This window comes from Eurosta solidaginis, chromosome 1 (assembly GCF_040869045.1).
Source record: "Eurosta solidaginis isolate ZX-2024a chromosome 1, ASM4086904v1, whole genome shotgun sequence".
NCBI classification, from domain to species: Eukaryota; Metazoa; Arthropoda; class Insecta; order Diptera; family Tephritidae; genus Eurosta; species Eurosta solidaginis.
In genome coordinates, this window is record NC_090319.1 from 169,166,225 (window position 1) to 169,187,567 (window position 21,343).

General features: G+C 37.4%; 2 protein-coding genes across 2 annotated transcripts in view; one reads left to right on the top strand and one right to left on the bottom strand.

Annotated features, from left to right (window-relative positions):
• The window catches only part of veli (L27 and PDZ_signaling domain-containing protein veli), a 438,946-nt gene that overhangs the window by 39,461 nt on the left and 378,142 nt on the right, over positions 1–21,343 (top strand). The window lies entirely within an intron of this gene.
• Positions 1,421–3,486, bottom strand: LOC137236931 (uncharacterized). Its single transcript, XM_067760020.1, has 2 exons — positions 2,285–3,486; positions 1,421–2,227 (listed from the first exon to the last, which is right to left on the bottom strand). Exons 1-2 carry the CDS (start codon positions 3,441–3,443, stop codon positions 1,785–1,787), a joined length of 1,602 nt encoding a protein of 533 aa, XP_067616121.1. The 5' UTR covers positions 3,444–3,486; the 3' UTR covers positions 1,421–1,784.

The following is a 21,343-nucleotide window of genomic DNA, read 5'->3' on the forward strand; positions in this document are numbered from 1 at the left end:
TGTTTTTAAACAAAACTTGTTGAGTCCGATTCGCGAGATAGCTTTCGAGCCATGCAAGTAAATGCTTCGGAAATCCAAGTAAATCAAGTTTGTAAACTAAAAGCTCATGATTGACAGAGTCAAACGCTTTACTGAAGTCGGTATAGATCACATCCGTTTGCCTATTGTTTAAAAATCCATCCATTACAAAAGAAGTAAACTCTAGCAAGTTGGTAGTAGTTGATCTACGCGGCACAAACCCATGCTGGCAGGGCGATAATATGGAGCTACACATGTGTTGAAGTTGACATGTAATTATCCGCTCAAATGTTTTGGGAATAGCTGAAAGCTATAGTTCTCGATACTAGACCTACTACCTTTTTTGTGTAAAGGTATAATAAATGATTTCTTCCAAATCAATGGAAAAGTGGCAGATTCCACAGATAATTGGAATAATTTATGTATCGGCTCAGATAAGTTAACTGCACAGTATTTGAGTACACAACTATGAACACCATCTGGACCCAGAGAAAAAATCGGTTTCAAACCGAGAAGGCTCTGAAGAACAGTATTCTTATCAATTACTGGATTAGGAATGCAATTAAAACTTTCCAAGTTGTAGGAGTGTTGACCGGGTTGAAAACGTTTAGATGAGTAGGTCGACCTGAAGAAATCTGCAAATAATTCCGCAATAACATTATCAGAACTAGCATTCTTGCAACCAAAAGAAAAAGTAGCTGGAAAACCAGATGTTTTCCTCTTGGAATTAACAAAACTGTAAAATCTTTTCGGATTGTTGAAAAATTGAAATTTACAACTGCTTAAGTACAACTTATAACATTGTTGGTTAGACAATGAAAGTTGCAACGAGCAACCGAATATTTAGAAAAATCGGCAGACGATCCTGATCTCTTGAAACGTTTATAAAGCCTAGATTTAACATTATTGAGTCTAATAAGTTGTCTTGTGAACCAAGGTGGTTTACTTGTTCCAGCACTAACACATCGAAGGGGGACACAGCTTTCAAAGAAGCCATCAAGAATACCGTAAAATAATGAAGTCGCTGAGTCGATGTCATTACTCGAATAAAGATCTGACCAGTCATGAGTAGCAATCAATTCCTTGAGTTTTATGAAGTCCGCGTTATAAAAACATCTTGAGCGCGATCGAGATTTTAGTTTTGTAAAGCACAGCTCCATAGGAGGCTGAATAATATCAATTGCTATTTCAAGCGTAGGATGTAAGGGATCTTCTGGAAAAGATAAAGGAGAAATACGATTGAGAGCAATACCCACTGATTCATCCACAAATACCAGGTCAAGAATCTTGTTTTTACAATTTAAAACATTAATTTCTTGTATTCCGGCCTTTTAGTTAATATATTCAAAGTATGTTTGAGCTCTAGGCCAATATATACATATGTTTATTAAAATACAGCAAATGTGTTTAAACAATGTATATTTATTTGTCGAATGGTTTGTCTTGCCAATATTTCGACTTCAATCTGAAGTCATCTTCAGGACTGAAAAAAAAACGAAAAACATTTATAGAGACATTGGTACATACATACATAATTATACAATTGTCGCAAGTGCCAACTTACACTTATGACTGCACCTGGTCGACTAACTTTATATTTTATATTTTAACAAACAAGGGTAAAAGAACATTAAAAAACATAAACAATAAAATACAGTAATCGTAAACAAATTTTTATACAAACAACAATACATTAATTCTCCAACCGTAAGCGACGCTCACATCAGCAGCAGGTGAACAATTGTGCAAACGAAGTCACACTCTTATTATAAGCCTTTTTTGTTGTTGTTGATAAGTTCTCTATAGGCGTAGGCGCAATGGTCTGTGTCTGATTTGAAATTTATGCGTTTGTCACTTGGTGTATTTATTATGTGTAACATTTCAAGTATATAGCGTTTATTGCTGTTTCTCTCATGCTGCATTATTGTTACATTTTCCAAGTCGGGAGAGTGTCCAGTGGTTCTACAGTGCTGAGTTAAAGCTGTCTTATTGTCATTAGGGTTGTCACGATTTTTGATATTTGATTTATGTCCGGAAATCCTCGTCTTCAATTTCGATTTAGTTGTCCCCACATATACTTTGTCGCATACGTGGGACCCGTCGCCATTACAATTAATTTTATATATAACGTCCGATTTATCAAATTTCTCTATTCTGCTTTTCGTATTGCTAAAAATCCTCCGTTGCAACGTATTGTTGTATGTGAAAGCTAATTTAAATCTCTCTCTGTCATATATGTTTGAATATTTTATTCTATTAGACAGACCAGATACAAATGTGGTCGATTTATACATTTTCTTCGTATCATTAGTTGGTTTATTTGTATTTAATTTTACGAAATAATCTCTTATATAGCTCTGTATTATATGTGTTGGAAACTCATTATTCTCTAATATGTTTTTTATTGCTTTTATATTCTCCTCGTGGTAGACTTCATCACTAATGGAGAGAACTCTTCTGACAAAATTCTTGGCTGTGTTGACTATCGTTGCCTTGTCATGATTCGAGTTATAATTGATTAGCCTACCCGATGCAGTGGGCTTCTTGTACCAATCAAATGAAAGTTGGTTATTCCTTCTTATTATTAAGGTATCTAAAAATGGCAGCTGTCCATCAGTTTCGACTTCAACAGTAAACTTGATGCTCCTATTGTATCCATTCAAAATATTAAGCATATCTTCCACGGCATCCGTTTTTACGATGGCGAACAAATCGTCCACATATTTCGTTAATACACGTGGCTTGTGATGTGAATCTTCTTCGAATTTCTGTAACAAGTCTTCCATCACAATATCCGCTATTACAGGAGATGCTGGTGACCCCATAGGCATTCCTGACCGTTGCTCATAAATTTTATTGTTGAAACTAAAATATCTATTATCTCTTATGCAGAACCGAACCATATTCATAAAAAGTTCCTTCGTGAGATTTGTATGGTTCTTTATATCATCCCACTTGGAAGCTATAATTTCCAAGGCATGATCTACCGGGATGCTTGGAAATAATGAGACAACATCAAAGGAAACGAGACTCTCGTCGTCAAAGATGTAGGTATCTTTAATTTTGTTCTTAAAGGCGATAGTGTCTTTTACGTTATATTTAGATGTTTTAGTTATATTTTCAAGGACATTGACAACATATTTACATAACTTGTATGATGGGGAATTGACAGACGAACAAATGGGTCTCAATGGTAATCCTTCTTTATGGATTTTAGGTAAGCCATACAGTCTTGGCGCGATGGCCGTTTTGGTTATTAATTGGTATTTCCCTTTCGTATCGATCATTTTATGTTTAAATAGTTTCTCTACAATTTCATTATTTTTTTCTTGAAGCTTATTAGTGGGGTCTCGTTTTAGTACTCTGTAAGTGGAAATGTCGTTAACCATCTGTTGTAACTTCTTTTCATACTCATCCTTATACATTAAAACCGTAACATTGCCTTTATCGGCATTCAGAACAAGTACATTTTTATTGTCTTTTAGGCTTTCTCAGCTGATCACGTATTAGTGTGGTTAGATTGTTCCTCTCAATTTCTTGCTGCTCTTTATCTTGAATAGTTTGAATGCAATCCTCTCCATCTGCTATCAATTTGAACAGCGGGAACTCAGTGCTAGCTATAGGTAAAGAGAATTTCGGACCTAAGGAGAGGAGCCACTGGATGTCTGTCGGTATCTCCATCTTTGTCGCATTGTGTAACCACTTCGGTACGTTTTTAATGTTAAGAGACTGTTTTTGTATATGTTTAAGTCTGTCAAATTTGTTTGTGTGTGTTTTCTCTAATGCTGTTGTCAAGTTATTGGTTAATAATTTCTCACTCTTTAAGAATGCAATGGCATCTTCCGCATCAAATTCTTTGTGTATTATATTTAATATGGAGCTTACCTCTCTTTCCTTTTGCTTTCTTATTGCATATTTGATCCGTATAATAAGATTTAAGAGTTTATTTTCCACCGTTCTTAGATATGCCGTTGCTGCGTTTATGATATTTCGTGGTATTCTGTTGTTCTTAGTGTTGCAGTTGAGAACGTATGATATATTCTTCGTGGCGTTGAGTATAAACTTTGGCGTTATTCCGCTCTTCCTGCATCTCACCAGAAACTTAGTTGATTGCTTTAACTTGATAAGCTGTTGTGTGCTTTGTTGGTAGCGCTTTGTTTAATTTTTCGTCCCAATACCATATTTTCGTTTCAAATTTCTGTAAATTTCATGAGTGTTCTGCATAAGAGATAATAGATATTTTAGTTTCAACAATAAAATTTATGAGCAACGGTCAGGAATGCCTATGGGGTCACCAGCATCTCCTGTAATAGCGGATATTGTGATGGAAGACTTGTTACAGAAATTCGAAGAAGATTCACATCACAAGCCACGTGTATTAACGAAATATGTGGACGATTTGTTCGCCATCGTAAAAACGGATGCCGTGGAAGATATGCTTAATATTTTGAATGGATACAATAGGAGCATCAAGTTTACTGTTGAAGTCGAAACTGATGGACAGCTGCCATTTTTAGATACCTTAATAATAAGAAGGAATAACCAACTTTCATTTGATTGGTACAAGAAGCCCACTGCATCGGGTAGGCTAATCAATTATAACTCGAATCATGACAAGGCAACGATAGTCAACACAGCCAAGAATTTTGTCAGAAGAGTTCTCTCCATTAGTGATGAAGTCTACCACGAGGAGAATATAAAAGCAATAAAAAACATATTAGAGAATAATGTGTTTCCAACACATATAATACAGAGCTATATAAGAGATTATTTAGTAAAATTAAATACAAATAAACCAACTAATGATACGAAGAAAATGTATAAATCGACCACATTTGTATCTGGTCTGTCTAATAGAATAAAATATTCAAACATATATGACAGAGAGAGATTTAAATTAGCTTTCACATACAACAATACGTTGCAACGGAGGATTTTTAGCAATACGAAAAGCAGAATAGAGAAATTTGATAAATCGGACGTTATATATAAAATTAATTGTAATGGCGACGGGTCCCACGTATGCGACAAAGTATATGTGGGGACAACTAAATCGAAATTGAAGACGAGGATTTCCGGACATAAATCAAATATCAAAAATCGTGACAACCCTAATGACAATAAGACAGCTTTAACTCAGCACTGTAGAACCACTGGACACTCTCCCGACTTGGAAAATGTAACAATAATGCAGCATGAGAGAAACAGCAATAAACGCTATATACTTGAAATGTTACACATAATAAATACACCAAGTGACAAACGCATAAATTTCAAATCAGACACAGACCATTGCGCCTACGCCTATAGAGAACTTATCAACAACAACAAAAAAGGCTTATAATAAGAGTGTGACTTCGTTTGCACAATTGTTCACCTGCTGCTGATGTGAGCGTCGCTTACGGTTGGAGAATTAATGTATTGTTGTTTGTATAAAAATTTGTTTACGATTACTGTATTTTATTGTTTATGTTTTTTAATGTTCTTTTACCCTTGTTTGTTAAAATATAAAATATAAAGTTAGTCGACCAGGTGCAGTCATAAGTGTAAGTTGGAACTTGCGACAATTGTATAATTATGTATGTATGTACCAATGTCTCTATAAATGTTTTTCGTTTTTTTTTCAGTCCTGAAGATGACTTCAGATTGAAGTCGAAATATTGGCAAGACAAACCATTCGACAAATAAATATACATTGTTTAAACACATTTGCTGTATTTTAATAAACATATGTATATATTGGCCTAGAGCTCAAACATACTTTGAATTTAAAACATTTTTGATCTGTACGAGAGATGTATCTAAAATATTCTTAACGAAATCATGCTGACAGGTGGGAGTCAAAGTGTTTGAGTCGCTTAAGCTAATCCAATTTACCGAGGATAAGTTGAAATCACCAAGAACGACTAAGCGATCTTTGTCTCGCAACTGAGAGTACAAGTTTCGAATAGCTAAATTATGGCAATTGTAAACATACATATCCGACCGGGGCGGAATATATGAGCAACAAATATCTGTGGTCACAAACCATAATCGCCTAACTCGAGTTAGGACAAAATTTAGTTATTAGTGCCAGCATGTTCAGCGTAATCAATTCTATGGGTCATCCACTTTTTATGTCTGTATCTTTTTTTAGAAAAAGGTTATTAAAAAAAAGCCTAACAGCTTAAGTTATTTTTTCGCTTGGTTGTTTTGGCATAAAAGCCTAACTCATAAACTCTCCGTCAAAGTATCCTAGCTCAAGTTAAGCATTTTCATAATTTATTTCCTTTGTGGGGCATAACAGCCTATTTCATCTTAAGATTGTAACTTATTTTTTCCATTACGACATATATAAATTTAAGTCGTTATTACAAAACATAGCGCCAAATATATTTTTTTGTATCTTGAGTTAGGCTGTTGTTCCGAATTACAATAACCGCCATTGGCTAGCATAAATTAAGATAAATTATTTTTCCATAGGAAGCCATGACTTTTTGAAAATATTATATTGAATTACGTTCTTATTTCAAATTTTATTTCAAAAAAATCTGTACCTAAGTAGACATAGGTTTTTGGTATTCAATAATATATTTTTTTAAACGAATCATTAAGTTGAGTTAAGTTGTGTCAGAGAGTTGTGCAGCTTATATAGCAATTATTTAAAAGTAATATTTCTTGTGAAAAGTGATAAAAAAATGTCCGACAGAGCAGCAAAAATGGTTGAATTGGCTAGGTCATTGCCAGAGCGTCGAAACAACGAAGGTAAGTAAATAAAATTAATTAAATGACATAAGGTTGTCCTTGTTATTTTGCAAATCAAAATTATTTGCATGTAATTTGAAATATGAAAGAGTGACATAACCCCAAGGAAAACTTTATTCCTGAAAGGCCTTGCGATGGGCGATTCCAAAATTATTATTCCAATTTTGTTCCATGTGTACAAAATGAAACAATGTCATCAATCCACGGAATCGAGTTTAATTTAGCTGTTATTGAAAGTAAGCATTTTATGCAGATTATGCCAGAGTTTAAAAGTATTTATTACTAAAATTAACGAGGGTAACTTTTATTATAACTAGGTTTGCATAATCCAAAAAAACTTGAGAATTTGACTCAGACAACTCCATAAGGGATCCGGACTTTAATTTATCACGATCTGCTACTAGTATGGATTGCTCATCAAACGACGAAGAAACTTCTCACCAGCCTGATAATTTAAACGGCCTTGCGAAACCAAAACCAAAGTCAAAGAAAAAGCTTCGTCGCGACCTTAGAAATAGGGGAAAATCATACACAACGTGTTCAGGTAGAATAGTTAAAGCCAGGGTCTGCAATCCAACGTTTGATTTATGTAGAAACAAATGCAAAGAGAAATTTACAACTGAACAAATAGAATCTCTATTTAAACATTACTGGTCCCTGGGAAGTTATGACCAAAGAATTTTGTACATTGGATCATTAGTAGCTGTTGGGGATAAAAAATGTGACACCCTATGCAATACAGTAGAACGCAGACGAAATCGAGAAAATTCAATGCAATATTCATTCCAGATTAATAGTAATACAATCAAAGTATGCAAAAGGCATTTTAGGCAATGTTTCGATGAAAGTGATAGCTTTATTAAATCGGTCGTTAGAAAAAAATTAGTTGTCCGTCTATGCAATTCAGTGATCATCGAGGCAAGCATACTCCTACATCTAAGATTGATGCTTCGATGGAAAATGAAATTAAAGAACACATTTTAAGTTTCCCTGCATACGAAAGCCATTACAACCGGCGCGATACTTCTCAAAAATATTTACCTGCTAGTCTCAATTTATCGTCTATGCACCGCCTTTACAAGGAAAAAGTAAACAATCCAGTAAGCCTTTCTAAATACTCTGAAATTTTCAAAACTCTTGGTCTTAAATTTAAAGAACCTAAGGTAGACACTTGTAGCACCTGCGACACTTACGTTGCAAAAATAAAAATCGCTCTAAACGAAGATGAAAAAGCTTCATTGATTGAGCAAAAAGAAATTCATATAGCTAAAGCTGAATTGGCTTATGAATCTAAACGACAAGATAAAAAGCGCTCGGTGGAATCGAACACTATTAAAAGTTTTGCATTCGATTTACAGCAATGTTTACCAACACCTTTTCTTCGAAATTCTATCAGTTTCTACAAAAGACAACTATGGACGTTTAATTTAACGGTTCACGATCTTGCAACTAATGCAGCAAAATGCTTCATGTGGCACGAAGCTATGGCTAGACGTGGTGGCAATGAAATTTCCTCGTGTCTTTTTAAATTGTTAAAAATGTTGCCAGCAGAAACGAAAACAGTTACATTTTATAGCGATTCGTGCGCAGGGCAAAATAAAAATTCGTTTGTTTCTGCCATGTTTATTTCATTTATTTCCAATGCGTCTACATTGGATCACATTGACCACAAATTCCTCGAACCCGGCCATACACATATGGAGTGCGATAGTGATCACGCCCTTATTGAGCGAAAGAAAAAAAAACAAATGTCGAAATTGAGACCCCAAGAGATTGGTACCAATTCGTAAATACTATTGGACCCAAATTTCAAACTATTGAAATGCAGCAAAATGATTTTTATAACTTTTCGGACTTATCCAAATCAAAACTTTCTTGGAAACGTTTCAATGAGGATGGCGAAAAATTTGTATGGCACGATATTCGATGGCTTCGTTATACCAAGATGTCCAACAAAGTCCAATACAAAACTTCATTAGATAATGAAGAACCAAATAAAACTTAAAGGTGGGCAAAAGAGGGTGTTCTATAAAAGGATTTGGAGAAATACAAAATATAAAGAACTTACCATGCATTTCTAAAGAAAAAAAGAAAGATCTTATGGATTTGAAGCAGTTTATAAAACCAGAATTTCACTCATTTTATGACAGCATTCCCACAAGTATGGAGCAGCTTAATACCCATCCCGATTTGACGGAGTGTGACAGCGACGAAGATTTTTGAAATAATATTTTTATGTATTTATAATAAAAATATGTACATGTGAATTTTTAACTGAATTGAATAAAATGGATCCTTAATATTGATAAAAATGTTTAATTGTAGTTCTTTAAACTATGGGGCATAGTTATAGTTGAAAAAGAATATGATTTTAAGTTAGTTAAAGCTTTTTGACACAATTTTATATGTGCTATCTGTCAAAAGTGCTCCAACTAACTTAAAATTACTATAAATATGCCCTTATATGTCTGTATTCCAGTATTTTTTGAAATAATAAATAAACTTATTGTGAGTCATACCGCATTTCAAGATTTACTATATAAAACTGACTTAAGTGAATAAAATTAATAAATTAAAAGTAAGGAATAATAGCACAACTACACATAAGATTTCAACTTTAGGCACTTCTAAACATTTTTTTATTCGGAATAACAGCCCAACTCAAACTAAGACATTTTAAATTTTTTCATTCAACAAGCCATAATAGCCTAACTGCTTTTTTCCTTTATATCTTTCAAATTTAGCAAAAACATAACAGTTTGCTTGCAAAGTTAAAAAGAATACCGATACACCTTGTGTATTTATTAAACGATTAGCAATAAATATCATACCCTGATTTGCAGTAATGATTTGAAACTTTAAATTGCTATCCTGAAAAAATTGAAAAACAGACTTAGGCGGTTATGACTTGTGACCACAGATATATAAGTTAAAACATCGCATTGAAATCTTTACTGCTATAAACTCAATATCAAATGCATTGTCCGACAACAGCAACTCGGATGAAAGGCTTGAGTCCACAGCAATAAGAACACCGCCTGCTCTAGATATACGATCACGCCGGTAAACGACGTAGTTACTTGAAAAAAGCTCAGCGTTAAAATTGTCAGGTTTTAACCAGGTCTCGGTGAAAGCAACTGTTAAGAAAAAAGGTATTTAATTTAGATCGTAAACCACGAACATTTTGGTAATGAACGACTATAGAGAGTGAGTCGGTGACTACTTTTTTGCTGTACCCGCGGTGAAGGTAATAGAGTTTTTTGACACTATATTGGTATTTCTCTTGTACAAATGCACCACAGAATGCTCCGGCCAAAAAGAACTGTCAAGAACACTATCAACATAAAGGTGTGGCACAGTTATTTTAAAAGATAAAATTTCCCTTTCATATTTAAAGTTAAATTTGAAAACTTCAACACTAGAATTATTAATATTAAGTTTAGAGCATATATAATTTGAAATATCGTCGCCAATCAATGAAGCATGCAACCGAGAAACAAAAATTGCTCTACGAGGCGGAACGGCAGTCACCTCCCTAGGACCAACAGGTTGCACCACGGAAACTGTCGAAGCAGAAATAGATGTTGATGTAGATGCAGAAGTTGACGTAGATGCGGGTGATGAGCCCACTGTCGAAGCAGAAATTGATGTTGAAGTTGATGTAGATGCAGCTGACGAACCCACTGTGGTCGACTTCTTACGACGTTTGCTAACACCTGTACGTTTGCCTTTATTACCCTCATCAACATACTGTGACTCAACAGCATGCTTTGTGTTATTGGTTTTTAATGTAGTATTGTTTGCGGTTTTGTTGTGCGTGTCATTGTTATTATTATTTTTAACTAAAGAAGAAGCATAGGTACTAGCTTTAGCGCGACCAATGCTGTTGACCACCGCTTTAGACGCAGGAGCTGAATTTATCTCATTAATATTTAATGATGTTCTATGTATGTTAGAATGTGTTGATGAAGCGCCATGAAGATGAGTGTCAGACAAAGAGCGAAAACGAAAGCTGTTCAAAGGCAATGGCTGTTTAACATGAAACTTCGCAAAATCTTCTCTCAAGACTTTCACATCATTTGCTACAGCAGTGTTGAGGTATTTAAAATCAGAGCGAATCTCTGCTTGCCAATCGCTAATTTGAGCACGCAAACGATGGCTATCGTCGGATGATAACTTCAGTGCGGTTATGAGCTCTGCATTATTAGCTTTAAGCAGGTTAATTTCACTCACTAAAGATACTAGTGTTTGTTCAATATTAACATTATTAACAACACTTCGCTCATTATCATTGTTTACAGTATCGACAATTGAGTCATTGCACAGCGCAGACAAATCAATTACTGTATTTTCAGTTGTATTTATTGTTGATGTGGCACTGACAGTGGGGGGAGCGAATAGAGCGAATAGAGCGACGTCGTTCACATGCACCTTGCAATAGAAAGCACTATTGGTTTCACTCAAATATTCGAGATCAGTAGGCAAAACACCGGTACAATGCAAATGAAAAAGTTCACTGCACTTAGCGCATTGAATTTTAGGTTGACCGCGATCGACCCTATTTCCACAAATACACGGCATTTTGTATTAGGTATTGAACTAAAACAAAAACAATCAAAAATGATTTAAAATTTACAAAAATACAAGCGAGCGCTTAGAAACACGTCCGAACAGCGCGAAGGTTTTGTGACCATTTGAGATCGGTCGCAGCTGTTCGGTGGGGCGAAGCACTGCTACAACCACAACAACAGGGATTTTTTCCTCTTGTGCCAAAGCGCAGGACAATCGCACAGAAAATGTTTGACAGTTTCTATCTCCTCTTCGTCTTTGCAGCTCCTCCAGTTGTGCGTGCCTCCCGATTGCTATGTGGCCGTTATAAGTCCAACCACCAGCCTTCCCCAGGTGATCAGCGGCCTCATTTATAGCAGCCACCTCCGCCTGAAAGACGCTGCAATGATCGGGTAGGCTAAATGATAGATTCCACCCTAGTTGAGGTGCAGAGACACCGCTACCCACCTTATAATCCAGTTTGGAGCCGTCAGTATATATCTGCAGCCTATCGCTCAGGTCCGGCGGCTCCTTCAACCATTAATCCCTATCCGGGATAATAACCTCGTACTTCATATTGAAAACTACAGTCGGAGCGCAATAGTCCGACGAAGGCGAATCCAGATACTTAAGGATTGCTCATGGCCATCCACATTGTCTCTCCATCCGGATAGCTCTCGCAGCCGCAGAGCAGAAAAGGCCGCACATTGTTTGGCCATTAAATTTATTGGCAACACATTAAAAATAGTGGCCAGCGCCTCCGCAGGGGTGGTGCGCAGGGCACCCCCACGCAGATTAGAGCACTTCTTTGTACCTTCTGGAATACCCGTAGGATCAGATCTTACCAAGATGCAAGCTCTCGGTTTTCCATATGTGGCACCACTCACTAACGCCAATCCTGCCGCCTTAAGCCCGCATATCTTATGCTCTACTACCCAAGACTCCTTGATAAGGGCTATGTCAGCCGCCCCACTGGAAAACTGGAGCATCAGCGCACCAGATGCTGCTTTACAATGGTGGAGGTTATTTGTAGGACCCGCACTAGGCTGAGCCCCGACCACCTCCACCACTGTCAAGTCGCCGTCATCATCAGACATTGGCTCCTCTCCAGTGTAACCACTAAGCCTGTCCAGCGTTAGCGAGGAGATCGAAGACGCGTCCCCGCCCAACGTGTCATCCACCGGACTAACCGTGTTTGGTTCTGCGTCCTCCTCCTCGCTCTCCGCTTCCTCTGGCTCTATTTCCAGCGCCGGATAATAGGCCGCCTTCAGGTCGTTCGCGTAAACCTTAATCCTCACGGTGTCGAAACCGAATTTAATAGCGCCATCCGCGCGTTCCAAGAAAGGCAGTGACTCCTTGTTGAGCAACAGTATCCCCTGACGCGTCTCCCGGGTGCTATGCTCCAACTAGAGCAAGGAAGCTCTGGGTTGAAGGTCCTTATGACCTCAAGGACTCCCTCTGGATCATCCGGCTTGGATGGAATCCAGACTCTAGCTCTCGGCCCATATGGCATGTCCTTGAAGTCGACAGCCCTGAGCATCGCACCAGGGTAGAACTCACCCCACCTAGCCACCGCCTTTTGGTACAAGTCGGCTGACCTCTGGTCGTCGCGGGCCACCAACTTGACTTGCCCTGATACCAACCCACCTATTTGCAAGCAGGTGGAGGTCCAGAGTTCTCTCTTACCAAGGCGACTGAAAAACTGGCCATTTCGGTCCTTATCCAGTCCCATTTATCCTTGAACATCTGCTCCTTTTCAGGATTAGATTCAAAGACCCCACAAGGATGATACTTTTAGCAAGCTCTGCTAAGGAGGGACCTTTGTCCCTAAACCTTTTTATCAGCATTCTGCACAACCTCCATCGAACGGTTGCGCTTTCCGGAGGCCTGTTCCTTCGCCGGAGCAGACCTCTTAAAATCAGGGACGATGGTGTTCGCCCACTCAATTTCAGCCCCTAACTCCTCATCGTCGCCAGGCAACGCCATGGAGAGCAGGTTAGGGATATTCGCCAACCTTTTCAGGATGCGTATAGCCACCTGCCTATGACTACTGCGCATCTGCGAGGGAGGTAGCCTATCCTTCCTTTGGGTGAATGCCGTAGGCGTAGCCGCAGGCAAGCGGGCGGGCTGCTCCCCCGGTAGCAAACTGCCTACCGAGAGGGTTACTAGCAGAGGCAGCAGGCCCAGCCGCCGCCCAAAGCTCCCCTACCGGAAGTTGCGGGCGATTAGTGAGGCTCCGGCGCCACCTGAAGCCTTTGCGCACCGCCCACTTCCATATGCCAGAGCTATTATGTGAGCTATTATATGATTCCTGAACTTAGCTAGCACTCCCCTAGCGCGGTTTCTGTAGTGACTATTACCAGCCAGCACCCTCTAGGAGGGTTCAGCTCAAGGATTTTCGCCAGCCAAATTTAAGAAATAAATACATATTAATGATAAGTTAATAAATAAATATATACATATGTATGTTTGGTTTAATGGGTCTTTTGACCACAAAATAAATTGCCAGTGTAAGTGGAAACAACCAATGACAGTATTACTGAAGTTGAAAAACCAATTAAAATGTATGTTTGTATTTTATTGGGAAAATTCATATTAAGCCAATTTAAAGCGCTTAGTATTGCGTTCATTTTTAATTTGTTTAGGTAAAGAGTTCCATAGTTTGATTGCACTGACAAAAAATGTTCTGGAAGATGTAAGATATTTATAACGAGGCACAATAAGATTACGGGTCATATCTGACTTTGAAAAGCATAACCTTACATAGAGGTATTCTGGCTGCCTGTTCTGAATTAATTGGTTTAAAAACACTACGTTTCGGTAATTTAGAAAGCTCACAAGACTGCAGTTAAGTATTTTGGCGGAAAATTCCGATATGTGATCAAATTTACGTTTGGAAAATATATATCTTTCGCAATTGTTCAAAGCAAGTTGTAGCCTGTTCTGTGATTCGCAATCCAGATTACCGAAAACAGCTGCTCCAAACGATATTAATGGAACTATGAGAGTTCGCACCACCAGTTTCAATTTCACATTAATTGGAATGAAATCGGCTGTGTACCACAACTTCCTCAATACCAAATAGATTTTGTGTAAAATATAGCTAAGATGGTCGTTACACCCCAGGTATGAGTTTAATTTAAACCCAAGGCTAGTAACCACAGACTTATAACTAATGGTAGTGCCTTGCAATGATAAAGATGGCAATGATCGCACTCGCTGCCATGAATAGGTAAAGCAGATGGCCTTAGTCTTTGTTGCGTTTAAATTAAGTTTGTTATTATTTGCCAATAAAGAGGTACTTTCAAGATCTTTATTCATTCTGAAAATTAGGTCCTCTGACAGGCCAATCGGATGAGACAAATATACCTATGCGTCGTCTACATACAGATGTATTGATACACTCTTACAACAATGGGTCATATCGTTTATAAACATTGAGAACAAAATTGGACCAACTATTATCAAACACTACTTTCTGTCACCGATTTCGTAGATAACTTTCTAGCAATTTCACAGCATTATTAGAGAATACAATATATTTACCAATCTTCAACAAATGGATAGAATGATCCACCGTATCGAAAGCTTTGGAGAAATCCAAAAGCGTTAGAACGGTTAGATCACCTCTGTTATAAGCTGGCCGGCTATCTTCAATAATTTTAAGCATGGCAGTATTACAGCTATTGAAGGCTCTGTATCCAGACTGATTTTCGTTCATAGCTTATTGGTATTAAGTTAATCCGTAATTTGCGCGACCATCATTTTCTCCCACTCTTTTGATAAAACCGGCAGAATGCTTATTGGACGAAAATCAGTTGATAAAATTGCCGATGGTTTCTTAGCAAGAATCGGGAAAGGTTGAAGTTGTGATAGAAAACTTGATTATGTTTGTGAGAGACGAGGCTATGTTGTGGATGATTAGTTTCAAAAATCTAAGACTGATACCATCCTCTCCAATGGCATTCGATTTAATTGAAAGCATACTTCTTATTACATCATTCTCTGTTACTGCATTAAAGTGGAAGGCATTTACCGGATTATAAACCAAATTTTCATTGATTTTGAAATTACCACTATTTTTGAATTTACTTAACTGTAAAAAGAAGTCGTTCATGAAATCTGGGTCCAAGGTACAACCTGAGTTAGTTTTCCCTCCTATACCTATGGATTTTAAATTTTTCCACAGACTTTTAGTCGGCAAGTCAGTATCAAGCTTTGACTTGAAAAATCGTCTTTTCGAAATTCTTAGTAACAATGTAGCTTGATTTCTGGCTTGGCGATAAAAATCCCAGCTAGTGTCTGTAGGATTTCTCTTCCAACGGTTGTAAAACTTGTTACGTGATTTAATATCCGACATAACATCTCTAGTAAACCAAGGCTGTTGCTTGCTTCGAACTCTTACTTTCTTGAGCGGTATATATTTATTGAATAAATAAATAATTTGATTGGCAAGAAAGTTCAGTTTTTCATTTATATTAGGAAACATCCATACGCTCTTCCAATTTAGAATACTAGCTTTATTAACAACATCCATGCCAATGGAGTTAAAGGTATCTTTTAATTTCAAAGATCGCGAATCGTTGTTAAGCATGTCAATATTTAAGTCCCCACAAAGTAAAATATGTGCATATGCGTGTAAAAGTTGTGCTAATTGCGAAAACAGGGAATCTAATTCTCTTCCAACGGTTGTAAAACTTGTTACGTGATTTAACATCCGACATAACATCTCTAGTAAACCACGGCTGTTGCTTGCTTCGAACTCTTACTTTCTTGAGCGGTATATATTTATTGAATAAATAAATAATTTGATTGGCAAGAAAGTTCAGTTTTTCATTTATATTAGGAAACATCCATACGCTCTTCCAATTTAGAATACTAGCTTTATTAACAACATCCATGCCAATGGAGTTTAAGGTATCTTTTAATTTCAAAGATCGCGAATCGTTGTTAAGCATGTCAATATTTAAGTCCCCACAAATTAAAATATGTGCATATGCGTGTAAAAGTTGTGCTAATTGCGAAAACAGGGAATCTAATTCAAACAATTTCCTAGGGTTGTATGCGCATATAATTAGACACTTCGTAAAGCTATCTCCGACCTCCATGATTATAAATTCAACGGGATCACTTACATTTGATTTATAAATCACTTTTTGGGGAATATTATTCTTGCAATATATGGCGACGCCGCCGCCTCTAGCACCAGTTTTCCTATCGTTTCTTGTTACCCTGTAACCACGTAACTCATACACACTATCGCCAATATCTTCATTAAACCACGTCTCTGTAACGCATATCATATTAATTTTTAAGTTTCCTAAAATATAGTTCAAGTAATCAACCTTTGGCATATTTAAGCTACGGGCATTTATATGGCCTGGGTGACTCTTGCTTACAGTATTTACCATAAACTTAGCACATCCGCTGTCAGTGTTCAAACACTTATTTATGCTAACCATGATCTTAAACGCACCTAGCACTGTATAATTGGCCTTCAACAGTGGAATGACTTAAATCAGAACGAAGTGATAAAAATGGAAAAAGATCATACATATTAATACACACATACATCTGTGAGAGAGAAAGATAGGTACATTGAATAAGAATTAAAAAGAAATTAAAAATTGTAAACATGTTATTATTGTATGAATGATAGATTATGAGGTGTTTCGGCGGTTCTCTTTGCCTCGCTGACAATGGCATCAATATCGCTTTTGCTGTTCACACATCGGCTCCTTACTTCGCTGCGCTCTTATATATATTTTGCCTCTTAAACTAAAAGCAGATGCTATTAGTTTTTAAACGTTTCAGCATTGTGGCATGGTACATGACTTCTCTATTTAGTTTAGTTAAACTCTTTATGTACAAAAATATTGCCATAGCCAACTTCGGCGATGTCAGAGGGTATTAACGACCTTTTCTTCGATTTGCAGAACGCAACAATACCTTTAAGTAGTTGACGTCGAAAGAATTGCCGCAACATAGGAGGCTCAATATCTATGACACGACACACTGCTTTGAAAATATATCGCTGAGATTTTCATCCTTAGTAGGCGGTATTCCTATCAAGACGATATTAGTGGAAACCGCATTTTCTTCAAGTTTTTGAATCTCTTCCCCCATATCATTTGCTTTGCGTTTTAACAAATCCAACTCCATGTATACGTTTTCAACGTCTTCTACTCTTTCTTCAATACGTTCCTTTGCATTCGCTAACTCACCGGCTATCTCGCTCATTCGCTGCATAACCCTGTCCTCCTTCTTCTTCATGAACTCGGTAAGCTGCTTTATGATACTTTCTTCATGCTTTTTAAATTTTTCCTCCCACATTTTAATAATCTGGTCAGTAACAATACTTTCCCCTTTCCGCTCTACAGGTCGGTTGGTGTTATTTGTACCGAGCGATAAAGAATTATTTGTTGTTTTTAGCAACTGTTGTTATTGTTGTTTTCTTGTTGTCACACAAGCGGCGAAAACAGGCAGGCAGTCGTTTTTGAAACTATTCACTAGTTCCACTAGAATTTTATTACGTTTAAATGGATTGCTTCAAACTTTATTTTAGGAAATTTTTTTCATCTGGTCATGAAAGTTTTCAATTAAGTTAACATTGCCCTTAAATAACTTTTGAATCATCAGACTTCGCAAAAAATGTTGACAATGACATATAAAAATATTTTTTTAATGGTGACCAATTTGATGTTTATACAAACCAAAAGATATTAAAACAAAAATTTTCCATACAACTTCCATACATACATATGTACGTATCCCTACCATATTAATCTTATTAAAATAAATGTACCCTTTTGTATGGACATTTACATACTTGTTTACTAATAAACACAGTTCTGTGATCAGTACAGTGGTTAAGGACCCCGATATTTCTAGCTTAAGACTCAAGCACAACTTTGGTTACGTAAATATAACTAAATAAATGAATATTAATTAACAAAGCAACCCCAAACAAACAAAAATATATCGTCGCTGCGCTCACAGAAACATTTATGTCTTTTTCAGTAACTGTTCAGGAGATCAAAAAAAACTTATTTCTGGTGTCCATTTGAAAAATTTTGCAAATGTCGTATTTTATGGAAAGTACGTTATTGATATGTGAAGGAAAAAATCATGTTTTTTAACCCGTTACGACGTGATATATATTTGCGCCGTTTTAGAGCACATAGCTGCTTTCAAACACGATTGTATGAAATTTGTGCCGAATTTCCTCATAATGCTTACGGAGATAATCTCTTAAGCCCCTGGGAGGTGTAGCTTCATCAATAAGATGTCTGTTGGAATGCCCAGGTTTTTGGGTATTCAACAGAAATTGTTTATTTAGCATTTCATTTCTCTTCCTAATCGGGAGTACTCTCGCCTAATTGTGTACGTGGTGTTCTGGGGACATAAGAAGACAGCCCGTAGCGGTTCTGAGGGAACTGTTTTGCCAGGCCTGTATTTTATCCAGATGAGTAACCTTTAGGCTTGGCGACCATATCGGGGACGCGTAGCATGCAATCGGCCGGCCAATTGCTTTGTAAGTAGTAATGAGCGTTTCTTTGTCTTTACCCCAAGTGCTGCCGGCAAGAGATTTGCGGATTTTATTACGGCTCTGGATTTTCGTTACAATTGCGGTTTTATGCTCTCCAAAATGTAGATTCTGATCGAACGTCACACCCATGATTTTAGGGTACAAGACAGTAGATAGCGTGATGTCGATGTCGGGATCAAATATACTATATTGCACTGAGTGGTGGGTGATTAACACGAGGCCTCCTCCATTTCCACTCTCGCATTCTTTTCTGTGGACGTTATGTCCAGAGCAGGTCTGCAGAGCAGATGTTGCTGTGTGTTTGGTCTCATGGATCGCTGCAATGCGGATGTTATTCCGCTTCATGAAATCAACTATCTCCGTGATCTTCCCAGTTAACCCATTACAGTTTAACTGCATAATTCTGTGTTGTTGTGGCTTGCTGAGCAGCTGGCAGCTAGGAGGTAGTGGGGGCGATAAGGCGTAGACTATGGGACGCCCTTGGGCGTAAACAGCAAGGAGCCACAAAGATTTATAACAGTTACGAGGACTTCGGGTTTTGGGGTCTAGCCTAGAACATCCTGTCCGATGCAACCATCCCTTGCACCTGACATACTGACAATAGTGTGACCGTCCTAAAAAGATTATTTTCCAGCAAACGCAGAAATCATTTATCTGGACCGGGGTCAGGTACAGGTCCCGGATTGGGTTCGATACCCTCCCGGAGCAGGAGAATATGACACAGTCCCGCTGCAAGGATATGCTGGAAGGATAACAATTTGCGAGAGGGACGCAACAAATTAAATGGGGTTACACTGAAATAACAGCCCTTTGTCGGGAAAAATCCCGAGTCGCTCCGGTTCATAGAACCGGCTGCCTTGGGAAGCAAAATGGTTTGTAATTATTTTTTTACATTGAAATTAAAACATTTTCGCCAGCGATTAAAAAAAATTATAAGCAAGTACATAACCGTTTTTGAGAGTACTTCTAGGACTGTGAGCACATAGCTGTTGTTGTAGCAGTGCTTCGCCCCACCTAACACCGCGACCGATCACAAATTGTCATCAATATCCTCTAACGGGGGTGCAAGGAAACTTGTTGTTTCAACAGGGGTGGACCATAATGAAAGGGGTGTTAGAGGCGTTGGTTCCACATTACAATTAAAGAGATGGTTGGTGTCATGTGGGGACACATTGCAAGCGGGGCATACATTTTGTATGTCGGGGTTGATTCTGGATAGGTAAGAGTTTAACCTGTTACAGTATCCAGAACGAAGTTGAACAAGAGTGACACGCGTTTCCCTGGGGAGTATGCGTTCCTCCTCCACAAGTACATAGCTGTTTTCGGTCACTTCTAAACCAAAAGAGATATAAAAAGGGCATATACAGAAGAGTGGGCTCTATATAGTGATAATGAAATATGCAATAAACAAAATTTTGACAAAAAACACATAGCTGTTTTCGTTAGCGCAGCGACGATATGCACATATACATCTATACACACATAAATATATGTACGTATACATACATGTGCAAGCGATGAGCGTAAGATAAACAGATTTTTTTATTTTACTATTCGAACTATTCGAATAGTTCGGACGTACTGTTCGAATAGTTCGGTAAGCACAATTACGAATAATAATGAAAGGAATTCGATTAAATGGAAGTGTAAAGTATGTATGTAATTGAAAATAAGTTACCAGAAAAGTAACCGACTTGTATTGCAAAATTGTTGTTGATTTCCAACTGGATTCCAAAGGGTGGATTCTGGGCGCACGGATCTGCTATATTAACCAACTTAACTCAGGAGCACGCCGACCTGTTATATGTGTGAGTGGCCGCGGAAGGGGCGTATGCACGCAACTCACTGGTGGCTTTCTGATAAGCCGCATCATGGGAAAGTCCAGTCGATCCCAAGTATTTTTATGAACCCGGCACTCAATAAAAAGACTTATTTTGTTTGTTTTATACAAACTAGTATTTATTACTTTATCAAAATTAGTACTTGGAAAAAACGTTGACTGCACTGCCTCGTGTCTCGGAAATTATGTATCTAACATTTTTGTACAGGGTCGTATTATCGAACATCAGCTGATGCTTAACGCATGGTGTTGTTTTTGAATATTTGATGTGAAATGTTTTCTTAAGATGCCATTACATCACCCTTCTTTTGGAAAAGAAGAAGTTGTCAGGGTGATCAATTCTGCCGGCTTATTCTTGCCCAAAATTAAGAAAAATAAAGATGTAAATTTATTAAGTAAAAATTTAGTACAATTTTAAATTTCGGAATGAAGTTAGAGACATTTTTTTTTATTTTGATGAACGAATTTAGCTTTTATAAGTGGATATTCCTCCCCTTTTCATTTTCAATTCGTTCATTAGTGTAAAATATTTTAAATGAATAAAATCTAATATTCATCAGCTAATGTTCCAATCAGCTAACCAATTGGCAGACAGTTTTATGAAATTATTTTATATATAAAATAGTTTCGATTAACGACAATTA